The 13,385-nt window shown below is 38.6% G+C and overlaps 1 protein-coding gene across 2 annotated transcripts in view; it reads right to left on the bottom strand.

Moving 5' to 3' along the window:
- Positions 1 to 13,385, bottom strand: part of TDRP (testis development related protein) — a 29,268-nt gene that overhangs the window by 3,550 nt on the left and 12,333 nt on the right. The window contains exons 2-3 of one of the 2 annotated variants that reach the window (XM_087774185.1): positions 11,711 to 11,770; positions 2,004 to 2,107 (exon numbers count right to left, since the gene is read on the bottom strand). In XM_087774185.1, the coding sequence (XP_087630311.1) occupies positions 2,004 to 2,107; positions 11,711 to 11,770 (164 nt within the window). The remainder of the gene's footprint in view (positions 1 to 2,003; positions 2,108 to 11,710; positions 11,771 to 13,385) is intronic. The other variant, XM_087774187.1, reaches the window with a different exon arrangement.

Here is a 13,385-nt window from a genome sequence, read left to right as displayed (position 1 = left end):
AGTATTTTAGCATGCATTAGAACAATTTAGGACTTTAACAAAAAAATCTGAAAAACGAACCCAGAGGTAGGATAGTAGAAGGAATATGAAAACGTTTTGTCTACCACCAGCTTTAACAATCACTCGCTGTGTTCCTCAGTTTCATATACCTGTTATCACCTTGCCAATTAAACCTTACACCCTGAAGTAGCTCATGTCCCTGAAGTAGCTCATGTACACAGTATTAGGACTTTAAAGATACCAGCATTTTTTTCATAAAGATCTGCACAATATTTTGAAAACATCTGTTTTGTATTTCTGGTAAGAACTCCCAAAATTCCCTTCCCAAAACCAAGAAAAAACAACCTTTGTTGTAATTTCTCTCTCAAAGAGACATTTGAAAGGCTACTCATATTATTACATTTCTTATCCCATTAAGAACCTTCAATCTGAATTATTCCATATTTGCAGTGTGGAGTATTTAAAATACAGAATGTCAAATGTTTATGCCTAAGTTTATATGCACGGTTATGTATGTAATCAAATAATGGACCACAGAGAAAGGCTGAATACCAGTGGTGAAACACACAACCTTCAGGGTTCAATGAGCTAAATAGGAAATTGAAAACATTCTCTGCCAGTAGCATACAAATTCCTTAGCCACAAATAAAACCACCAATGAAATTTTTTTCCTATTTCTATTGAAAGAGCTTTTTTCCATTAATAAAAGCTTGACACTATCATATTTAAACAGAAGCAACTGAGCCAATACCTTTAAAATGACTTTTCCTTTACTGAATTTTGAATTTATGATTAGATTTTTCAGAATTTTCATCTTGCTAAAGCCAGACACAGACTCTGAACACTTTTCTCATATTTCGTGAGTAGCACGCTTGAAAAGTTGCATTTTTCTTTAAAAGTAAAGTAGTAGTAAAGAAGTAAAATAAAGAAGTAAAAATCGTGGTATCGTGGGGGAAAATACCCCCAAACTTAAAATACAGGCAGTTTTCATAGTAATGCTAAAATTGCTTTCCACATTTGTGGTAACTTGGTTTTCATACTTCCGCTCTCTCCACTGGATTACCTGATTCTTATATTCAGCATCAGTTGCAAAGCATCCTTGAAGCAACCTAGCATCTTAATAACACCCATAAAACTGTACAGGGACAGTAGCTGGGAACTTTTGGGAAGTTTTATTGAACAAGCTCAAATGGAAATGGAAATCCATGTATTTATATTCTAAATTGTTTTTATACACACACACCCCCCATGCACATATATACACCTGCATACTGAAATATATATATTTCAAAGTAAACTGGAAACAAAACATACTACAGCAAGTCTTATCAAAGCTAACATTTGGCTGGAACAGCTATACTGGTAGGTGGCACATTTTTGCCTGTTTGTAACCAAGGTAGTTAGGTAGCACAGGTAGGTAAAGCCTACATATACTTGTAACAGCAAAACAGCCTGTCCTGGAAAGAGATCTGTTCCGTTCAGAACAGCTCCAACCGTACCAGCAACAGAACTGTTCCAAGTAAACACCCCAGCTCCAACAGGAAAGATTTGCAGATCCTGGTATATAGCTACTCCACTTAACCTTTTTAGGTGTAAACAAGACTTCAAAAGAGAAAGTAAAGCATGTAAAAAAAGGAATTTGTAAACTCAACCATAATTAATCCTTAAGAGGAAAGGGGGAGGGTGGAAATGCCCCTTTTACTCAGAAACCTTTACTCCTTTTCTACAGTAAAAAAATTATTATGCAGTTAAATGCCCTTTTCTTCCTGACGGACCTAGAAAGGTTATCAACAATAGCTGTCCTTTCCTAATATAGCATGCCTTACTCATTGTAAGCTTAACATATACATAATTTTGAAATGCACATAAACCTTTCTCTGTGACTTAACTTCCAGGAGTTGAACACTACTGCTTCTCAGTGCCTACCTTCACTACTTTGCACAGCTATTTTCTGTTCCAGTTTGTGTATTTTAATAGCAGATTGACCAATTGGTTTTACTCACCCTTTGGATTTTGGAGACTTGCATCCTGCTAGCAACTGCTGTTCATCATCTTTATTGAACATAGACGTCACTTCCTTCCAACCCCGGAAACTTGCACCTTGAACCTACATAGAGAAGTAAACATCCTCAGAAATGTGAATTACAGACTGACAAGCATGTATGACTTACAGACTTACAATTACAGACTTAGAAGCACGAACGGCTGCCAGTGCTGACGTGGGGTGGCTGACAGGCAGCACCAGCCCTGCCTCTCGTCCGCTGCGCAGCTGGGAGCCCAGCGGCTCTACACAGCCTGCAGAGGAGGGCTGCGGTTTGAAAAAGAGTAGGTTGGGTTACTGCAGCAAGAGCTCCTTCCTGCTGAGCACAGAGTACAAAACCTTGCCGGTCTGCAGAGGCTGGCAAGTGATGTCAGTGAGCGCAGCTGGGCTGCTGGATGCTCTTCTGCAGGCAGGAGCTGCTGGCTCCGTTTTCGTACATCCCAGGAAGAAGGGGATCTAAGCAGCGTAGGAAACAGTCCAAGGGGCTTCAGCAGACAGACATGGAACGAACAGTCATCGCTAGGAGGGGCCACAACAGACAGGACAACCAGCTGAATTACGAAACTCAACATGTAACCTGCTTTGCACTCATTGTTCTATTTTTAACCCACCAAAACTGCTTCTTGTGGCCCTGCAAGCAGAAGGGGTAAGAGCTCACCAGTCAAGTGTAACATGTGGCACTGGTGCAGTACAGTGTGCTGTCTAAATTTATCGTGACCATTAAACATGTAGCATAAATTATTTTTTCAACATTATGAAAGGTTTGATTCCCTCTCCCCCAAAGCAAAAAAAAAAAATAGGTATTGGTTATTTTTATTCTGATAGCATGCTTAAGGACTCTAACAGAAATGCATGCATGCATGCCGAGCACAGAATATGAAAGTTGCTGTTCCTTCTCGCAGGGTCTAGTAAGAGTGGCAGAGTGACAGACTATGAGTGTTACTTGATTACATTAAAAAAATACAACAATACATTATGAAGTATAATAAACAATCAAAACAAAATTATAGTTGTCAACATAGGCAAAGGCTAATTCATCATGTATTATTATGCTTCATCCTTTTTGCAGAACTCATCGGTGCAAATTAGTATCAATTTGACATTTAGGTTTTAATTGATTACAGTTTATAACTGGTACGTCTGCATAGGCCTTAAAACATGTGAAATATCACCTATGAATTGAGCACAAACACCAGACAGGAAAATAATGGTGCTGCCACCTCCTCACCTTTCAGAAACCCACAACCTCTACCATTTAGAGGAGTAAAACAGGCCCTTGTTACTGCACGTTAGTCACAGAGTATTTCCATCTCTTGTCCTCCTGTTTCACTATGTCCTACACCTTCACTTCTCACCCACCTTCCCTACTCACACTTGAACTGCCTCAGCTACTCCGACTCAGACACATAGCAGGTCCATTTTAAGATCAGGAGGAAGGTCTAACCTAGACTCAGTTTCACTTTGGTTAGATACAAACACGGATCCAGCTGTGGGCAAAGCTCTGGAGAACTCTGAAGAGGGAAGGCTGAGCAAGCCCAGAGCAATTTCCAGCTCTCGTCCATGGGATATGGACAGACTAGGTACACGAAAGCCAGGTCCACCACAACCCCGGCCTCCGCAACTGCTCTGCTCACCTCTTCCTAAACCCATGCCTAATCTTCCCATAAACCACAGCATTCCTCATGGCTTCACAAGAAAAGCAACTGCTTCTATATATATTTTTTTCCACTATGAGAATAAAGTGAGTACAGATTATAATAAGCAAACCCTCATGTTTAATTTAAACATACGCTTTCTATTTTTAATTATGTTAAAAATATGTAGACAGCTAACTTCAACTTTGCGTCCCTGTGACAGACTCACCATACCCATCTCATAGAGGACTGGTACTGTCAATAGCATAAAACAAAACCAGACAAGCTGCAGATGATACCTTCAAACAGATACCTTGCTATACAAAATCCTTCTGTTTAAACTATCAGCCTCTCCAAGCAGTACTCAACATTTAATGCTTCTGTGGTGCAAATAATGGTCAAAACCCTCAATTTTAGTCTATAAAGGCCTAATCCTGTTACCTGTTTCTGTTGTTCAGTTAAATTCTGTAACAAGTTTAACATGAGGATTTGTTACTCTGATTTGGCTTTTGCTCACTGCAAAGTACTTCATCCACAACGAACGAGAGAAACTCTAGAAAGCACTTAGCTTTTCATATGTTAAAAAAAATCCTTCGTCTTCTGTTATCTTACTCAAAGTCTACTTTTGCAGGCCTTTTTGGGAAGGAACCTTTGCTACCATAGGCAAACCCACAATTAAAAGCAGCACATAACCACTCTTACTGCCTTAATCCTTTAGGTCTTTAAACTGGAAAAAGACCCAAATGTACCTCAGGGATCTAATTTATATGTAAGTTTGTCTTTCTTCACTAATGATGTTTCATCAAGCCATTGCCATGTAAGAAATCTGCAGATTAAAAAAAACCCAACACAACAACCCACCTTGTAACTGGTTTTCAGATAGCAATTTAATATACAGACAGACAACTAGCTTAACTTAAATTGTATGTGCCTTTAAAGAACAGCATTGACAAAAGTCTATTTGGAGATAAGCATTTATATACACACTTAAGTTCATGTAAAAAAGGATATACCTACACATACACCTTTTAATCTAGAACATCATACATACTTCACTGATACAACTCCAACCTTTGCTGGATTGTTTTGGATACCCAAGCAATCTTCCAGCAAAAAAAAAAGAAAAAAACACAAACAACTCCAAACAAACAAAAAAACCCCACCAAAATAATTTCATAATAAAATCTATTAATAATAACATTTCATAATATCACAAGCTTTCCATATTTTTAACTTTGGATACTTTTAAATTTAACTTTATTAAGCCTGATTCTGATTTACAGATATCTTTAAGAACAATTATTAGAAAAGTTCTATTCAGTGTCAAGCAGATAATGTGTGCAGGTCTCCAGATAAAAATTTACAAGCTCTGCACTCTTTCTACCTGTATGTAAATCAGTACCTATGTACACATTGTACCATTCCTTCAATATTTTGCATAAACAAGTACTCCCACAATGGATCCAAGGCATTTGGTAGGTACGCACAAGGGTAATAACCGTGTAGCAGATTCTAACTGATTTATTCTTCTCAACTAGCCCTTAGAGGAAATGTACACTAAACCTTTAAGATATACTTGCACCACTTATTTCTTTGGGGTTTCCAGAGGAAACACTTCCAGGATAATCTACACACCACCATCAGTGTCCAAGTAGACCATATTTTGCTAATATGCGATAAAACTCATTTCACAAAGTCTAGTGGATATTAAATGGACTAGGCTGAAGGAAACCCCAGAAGTGCAGGAGTAAAACCAGAATCTCTGCCTACCATGCTTAAACCTCCTCTTCTACAGCTGCCTGCACCGGTGCTGATCCGCTGAGGCATCTTTTCACGCAACTGTAAAAGGAGTGACCAGTCTTCTCAGTGGTACCATACTGAAGAATATAAACCTTAGCAAAGGAGGAGGTCAAATACTTATTTCCCACTTCCGGAAGCTTTTTTCCAACTACTGAACTGTGTGTTAAGACAACAATCTTTCTTTTTGACTATGGCTGTCATGTAACTGTCACGTACTTAAAAAAAACCCTCACAACAGCCTGCTGCTTTTCTGTATTTCTTTTCAATATTCTTTAAAGACTTTTAACCTACCGACAAGCACCACCTACATATGCAGCGCCACCACCAAGGCAGCCAGAACAGTTACAACTGTATGTGCTGGTAGTACAGCTCAGGAAGCTACCATTCTCTGAAACCATCAGTTTAACATGCAGCAGCTGCAAAGCCAAAAAATGCTGGGAACCATCACAAAAAGGGTTAGACAAATTCAGACAGCAGGTCCATAAATGGATACCCTCTATTTAGAGGTATGCACCCCCTAATATCTCAAAACAATGATCCTTGATGTTAGGGGAAGAGGCCCTAGAAACTGGCCAAGCTATGCTCTCCCTGAAGAGCATCTCTCCTTGCCACAGTCAAAGACAGACTGCCAGACTAGATGGGCCAGTCTCTGAATCAGCTGAGAATTTCTTACATTCTTACAGAACACGTGGAGAAAGACCCAGATCCCAGATCAATTAGTTTCCTTGCAATGGATGTCAAGGGAAGGTCAATAAGTAAAGAAGAGATGACACTTTGGTAAGCTGACTCCTCACCACACCAGAAACTTATTTTATCTAAAAAGATTGAAGTTACACAAAGTATGAAAATACAGTACAGATATGGCCATAAAGCATCAAGCCACTTGCAGAAGTTCTATATTTCATTTTTATGATATAACTGTCTACACAAAACTCAAACGTACTACTCCTAAAACTTTCAAAAAAGTTTATATACATAACTGACTAGCTTGTATTCTCAAACCTTTAAAGTATTTTTCCATGTGTCAGTGGAAAAAGAAATAATTCAACATCCAAAGTTCACAGAATCACACAGCCTTTACAGCTGGAAGGGACCTCTGGAGACCATCTAGTCCAACCACACTGCTCAAAGCAGGGTCAGCTTGAGCAGATTGCCAAGGATCATGTACAGTTGCATTTTTAATACCTTCACAGCTGGAGAATCCACAACCTCTCTGGGCAACCTGTTCCACAGCTTGACTACCCTCATGGTGAAAACATTTTTTCTTACGTTTGAATGGTATTTCTTCTATTTTGATTTGTGCCCATTGCCTCTTGCCCATTCACTGAGCACCACCAAGAAGCATCAAGCTCCATCTTCTTTACACCCTCCCTACTGCTGGTGTACATGCAGAAACCTTTCTTGTTGCTCTTATTTTCCTCACCAGATTTAACTTTAGGTAGGCTTTGTCTTTCCTAACTCCATCCCTGCATGCTCAGAGCCTGTCTCTATATTCCCTCCAGGTCACTTGACCCTGCTTCCACCTCCTGTATGCTTCCTTTTTATGTTTGAGGTTTTTCAGGAATTTCTTGTTCATCCAGACAGGCCTCCTGCCACCTTTGCTTCTTGCTCTGCTTGATGGGATGGGCTATTCTTGAGCTTAGAGGAGGTGATCTTTGAAAATCAAAGCTGATTGATACCACTAGAATAGAACCAGGTATACAGTCAAAACTCCAGGTTTTTTTTTAAAAAAAAAAAACAAAAACAACAAAAAAAAGACAGCACTATTAAGAAGGACTAGAATTGTAACATCAGATGTTAGAAAGACAAAACCTTTAGAGGACCAGGTCAGATGCTGCAGTCTACTATTTTTGAAAAATACCAGGGAGAAACAAGGCAGAAACTTCTCAAGATGCCCCTTCAGTATTCTGTGAAGTAGGATTACAGACTGGTCTCATACCACTTTGACTATGGGAGCATGGAGTATGCTTATCAGAACAGCCATTAATAAAGTTTCTCCCATATCTTCCATTTTAGATTGTGAAAATCTGTGCAGCACAATGCCCCATGCAATCACCTAAAAGGATCAGTAGAAGTGAAATTACACATACATATTAATCCATCAACTGGCAGACTACTGAAAAACCATCATCACTGTCTGTCCCGACAGGCATCTAAAGAGCTCAAGTCCAGAACACAGATTCTTCCCCTTCAGTAGAAGAAATTCCAGCTTATGAAGTACTCCTCCTCCACCATGAAAAAGCTGCCATTTAATTAGCGTATCTTCCGAAATTGGGAGCACAAGTAGTCACTTCTAGAACATCATGTAAAGGATGCAGTGTGTACCCCTAGTCAAACTGTCTGCTGTTTCTTCCCCTCGCTCCCCTCCCCTCTGCTTTGCCAACGCTTCAGTATCGGTGCCCATCTGTCAGACAGATTCCCAGAGAGAAGTCTCACAAGGTGGCAGATCTGGTTTATCACACACTGCTGCTGAAAAGGGTCAACCCAGTCCATTGCCTGCTCACATTTATACTGCCTTCTGTATACTATGGTTTTGTACCTCCGTGATGCTGTGGAAAACCAGTTCAACTCACTAAGCCAGCAGAAATCTCATTTTTTGCATTCTTTTGGGTTAGTGATAAGCATCAGCTCATTAGAAGATGTCAAACAGTCACCAAAGAATGTGGAAGTTAGGGGCAACAGCACCTTTTTTGTAGCAGCAACTACTGTATCAGCTCAAGCACCCTCTGAAAGCTGCAGTCATCTATCCACTTTCTTCCATACATATAGCTTTGTACATACAGTATGCCTTCCTCAAACTCACCCCCTAAGCTTCACTCTGTAAACTCAACCCTTATAGTAAGGGTTTTCTGCTTTGTTACCTCTCTTGACTCAAGTGAATCAACTGTATATAAATTGCGCATGTCGACCACAAATTTTCTTTCTTTAGATGAAACAGGGAACAAATGTCTACTGACAGTTAACTTTATTAAGTGCCCCAGAAAGGGACAGGTCCTCTCAAATTGGAAGTCTCCTACAAAATTGAGAGGTATTATTGCAAAAAAATTACTTTAGGGGTACCATTTTTCACCACACCAACAAATTCTGATGATTTACATGACACTCAGCTTCCCACACTAGGTAAAAAGGCAATGAGTAAGAAATGAGCAATCAAAGAGTCTACTGGGAAACAGTAAAGCATCACTAAGAAGACTTTTCAGTTAATTTTACTGTCAAAGGTACATAGTTCATCGTTAGAGCTCTACTAAAGGGCAAGAAGGTTCATGAAAAATTAGGCTAAAAGGCAATAAACCAGGAATACTAACAGTTGGGTATAAACTAAAGAAGTATATCACTCCTAAACGCAAATTTAAGAAGTACATTGCAAAAACAAAGTATGTAGATATAGTTGAACATATACTACAGAGGAAGACTATGTGTAAATTTAACTGAAAACAGTTAAATCCATACATCAGATGGATGTGTTTAATGTACATAAACACCTTATTACGGAAGGAAAAAAAGCACATGATACAATCAAGTCAAAGAATAATAGCAAGGATTTGGGACACTATGTTAGAGGTACAAGACAAACAGTTTACATTTCAAAGCAAGAGATTCAAGTATGTTCGAATATTACTCTGACTCTAAAATGATACTGCTTTATGAGTGGGTACCAGTACTTTCAATATGTTCCAGTTAGACTTTTCTGCTTCCTGACTGCCTGGCCAGCAAGGCTCCGGAGCACAGAAGTCCCTCTCTGTGGGCTACAAGAAGCCACATGACAAGAGTCTTAGCAACCAAAAAGAGCAATTACAGGGGATTCTCACTGTATACCTGCAGTGAGAATCAGCATGTTCAATGCCATTGTGTAGTTAAGCAGCTAATCCCTAAAAAGGCACTACTCAGCATGTATGAAATGAGATTTCCAGAAATTTATATTTTGGCCAAGTTTTAGCAGACCTTCGCAAGTATTTTCACAGAGGATTGACAACTGGTGGATCAAAACCCTCCAGCGAAGTAGAGGCGCTCCACAAAACACTTGCAGAAACTTTTTATAAACGTAAACAAAAAGAACGGATTTTCCTCTCAACCTTGACTGAGAAGAAACAATTGTTTGTTCTACAGCTTTCCTCCCTCCTCCCCCTGAAAAAAAAGAACCTAAAATAAAAAGCTAGAGATGGAATTTTCCATAAAAGTACCTTACAGTTCAATAAAGTTACAACTAAGTGTTTTATAATAAAAAATGCCAATCAGCCTGAATTAAAGAAGTGTTGTTCCCACATTATAGGGAACCTATTCATAACATGCAAGAACTCAAATAACAGAAAGTGAAACAACAACCCCCCCTCCAAATTTTTCTTCCAGATATCAAAGCATTTGGTGAGGGGGGAGGAATTTCTCAACTAACTGCTGGTGTGCAGACCTACAGTTACTGTATTCTGTGGCGCACATGAGCTAAAACTCCAGCCCTACCAGAATGTCCCAACATCTCCAATTCCGTTATTACAACGATTCGTTTCTCAAAACTCTTTGTCTCTTTTCAAAAACTGGCCTAATAACAACTGTAGATGAAGTCTCTGCTGTGCTTTTAACCCAGCAGCTCAGCATGTAGGTGGACCCCCAAGATGAGCTTTGCAGAGGCTGAAGGGCCAGGTGCAGGACGAGCACGGTTTCCAGATTTCTGCATTTCACAGAGCACCACTAGAAGGTTCGCAGTTCCTCACTTTGAGATGTCACAAGGCTTTTTAACCAGCTATACCTGCCTTTCAGGAGAGCTGTGAAGAGGGACCTAGAAAAATTCAGCACTGCAATTAGCCTGCCCTCACTGCTAAGCAGGCAGCTTCCTCCATGAGCAGAAACTAAGACCGTTTTCCAACCTCCACCTCCAGCCACGAGGACTAGCTCCCACTTTTGCACCTCTAAACCTAGGTCAAAGTCTTCCCTCTGCAAATGGGCATCAGGACCATCTTAAAACTCAGGCTTTAAGAGACCAGGAAGGCTGCCTCCCTAAAGGGCAGACATACCCTTCATCCACTGCCCCTTTCTTCAAGAACTTCATTGTTCTCCACCATACTGCTTCAACATGGAGACTGTTTTATTCATGACATGTGCATACTGAAAAGGCCACACATATAATACATATTAAAGATTTTGGAACTTCTGGAATATCACTGTACCGACAGCTTTTAAGACAACAGAACAACCAAATAAAATACGGAAGTGCTTTCAGAAACAACAATGAAGAGAAGATGAGAAGGATAAGGTGCTTTTTTGTGAATACATTTTTAAGACAAGAGGGTTTTACTTTAAAACACAAAAGTACTGCAGCTCAGTGGTTTGCCTGGTGACTTTTTTTTTTTTTTTTTTTTAAGTCAAAACACACACTTAGCAAGCCTTCCTGAATGACTAAGGGGGAAAAAGGTTTCAATATAAAATAGATTGATTTCAAGATTCTTTTCCTAAACATTCATCATCTGGCATAAAATAAACAGTAATTTATGTTTTCATAACAAAGAATACATTTCTCCTAAAGAATAGAAAAAAGTACAGTACAATCTGACTTCTATTTTCAGTGAAAATACGGCTGCATCCGAAGTAGAACAAAAAGAAGTAACAGAGACAGATGTTCAGTTTATACATATTAATGTAAAGTATCCTATTACACTAATGAACCTATTTTTAAATGCTTTTCTCTATACCTATGGAATTTCAAAACAAGCTCTAGCGTATCGTAAGAACTTCCAGTTCTTTCATCTTCTACTAATGTATTTTAAGAACATTAAAAAAGATTCTTGGACACATATCAAGGTAAAAAAAATTAACTTGTATGCCTACTTTTCTTTTCTGAAAGAGATACAAGATAAAGCCCTTAACCTCTTGTGGTCAGAGAGCCAGCTGAGCTACATATAATGGAATATATAACCCAAATCCCTTCTACTTTTCTTCTTTTCATCGCTGGTTACAGCTAAAATTTAGTGCTTCCTTAGACTTCACTGCAGTTATTCCTGTGGCTTCTTATTTTCATTTTGTGTTTTAATACCTATCATGTGGAAGAAAAAAAATTAAGATACCTTCCCCTCCCCATTAACAAAAGCAAATAAGGCAGCTTTCTAACTGATACTGCACTGCTAATATTACTTCAGTGAGAACCCCATGACCAAGGATCATACGTAATTATAGAATCATCAATGAAGTACACTGACTGAAATACATATGATATAAAACGTTACGCTTCCGAAGAACAGGTATTTACCTTTGTTGCAAGTTGTGACACTGAAGATGAAACTTCATCATGAAGAAACTGGTCTTTATTCTCAAAAAAAGGATAAAGATAAAAAAAAAGGCCCATAGTCAGTTTTGGTTTGACAATTAGCAGTGACACATTTTAGAGTATTCATAAATGCTTTTATTCCATTCAGCCCATCATAAAAGAAAATGGACAAAATACAATCACAATGCAAAACTAAGCAAACACCACTACTAAAATAAGAAATGTGAACAAAACTGCACTTAGAATGATGAAAAATGCTGCACCTGATGTAAAAAACAAAATCAAACCCTTACAAAACCAAAAACCCCACACCCCAAAGACAGATCAAGAAAACCCTTGCATCATAACATTTTAGTACAATTAAAATTAAAAATTTAATTTGATCTTAATAATTGTGTCTGTATTTTTTGGATCTACGCTGATTTTCTGAATACCATACTAGATGATGGTCTATGCAGCATCTGGAATGTCCCAAGATTATTTCCTCCTTCACATTAAAAAGCATTACATTTCCCTAACTCAAGGACAGATTTTTGCCCACATTCCTTTCCCCTCCATTTATAATGGTAGATTTCTGAAGAAAACCAGAGTACTGAAGATGCTAGTGAAGGTAATTCAGTGGGGTAGCATTTCTGTCCATCTCTGAATTAAGCTGGTGTCTTCATACACTCAGGCCATCGGGTTAACTATCAACGTTCTCTTCAAGACGGGGCAAGTACAATCAGCGCCGGGAGTACTTTAGAGGCCAAAGAAAGATATAGAAAGTGGGCCACAGCATACAGGAGTTATATAATGTTCACTTTTTTCAGTCTGTGTTTTAATGAGAAAAATGTTAGGTTTTTTTTGCTCTACCTATAACTCCAAATACAAACAGTCCCCAAGTACAAAACAAGAACAGCTACCTATAACTGAAAATATTTAACTCCATTTCCAAGAAAAAAAACAGAGTTACAATAGAATGCTTTATGGAAAGTGTCTTTCAAGTAGCAGTTTCAAAGAATCCCCTGTGTTCACTTTGGTCCGTTTTTTGCTTATGTCAGCCACTTAACTGTTTCAAAATCAAATTTATCAACTCCTTCCTTTCCAACTAAAGTAAATGCTAAGGAGTTGATATGCTTTTTGCTCCGTAAGATTAATTTTTGTTTTAGGGTAACTCCACACGCACATATCCCAAGACACCCAAAACACACAGTATCCCAGCTCCTACGCGTTACCAAAGACCTCCTTCACTTCGCTAACAGCATCAGGAAGAGGTGAGAAAGCTGGCATGAGAAGCGTTAGGTATTCCTAGTCAAGTGGGGGCCCAAATGCATCAGTTTCATTTTGAGAGACCAGCTTCAAATCCCATGCATCTTTGTTATATTTATTTTTTATAAATATATTTTTTGTATTTATATTTGTCTGTTTGCCTACTAATATTCCCATTTACTTTATAGGCAATACTTTATATTACACAAGGGACAAGGATGGAGTTAGGAGCATTTCTAGAACAAAGAAGACGACCATTGCACTACAGTTCAATGATAAATGTATGCTGAAATAGAACACAAAGTCAGGAACTCCTATTATCATCCAAAATTACAATATCACATCCTGTGGATCTTAAGTTATTTAACTTCCAGATTTCAGTTAGCTGTCATAGAATCATAGAATCGTT

This window comes from Nipponia nippon, unplaced genomic scaffold (genome assembly GCF_047370975.1).
Source record: "Nipponia nippon isolate SJK-2023a ecotype South Korea unplaced genomic scaffold, ASM4737097v1 scaffold_4, whole genome shotgun sequence".
NCBI lineage: Eukaryota > Metazoa > Chordata > Aves > Pelecaniformes > Threskiornithidae > Nipponia > Nipponia nippon.
The sequence above is the reverse complement of the archived record's forward strand: the minus strand, read 5'-3'. Positions and strand labels throughout refer to the sequence as shown.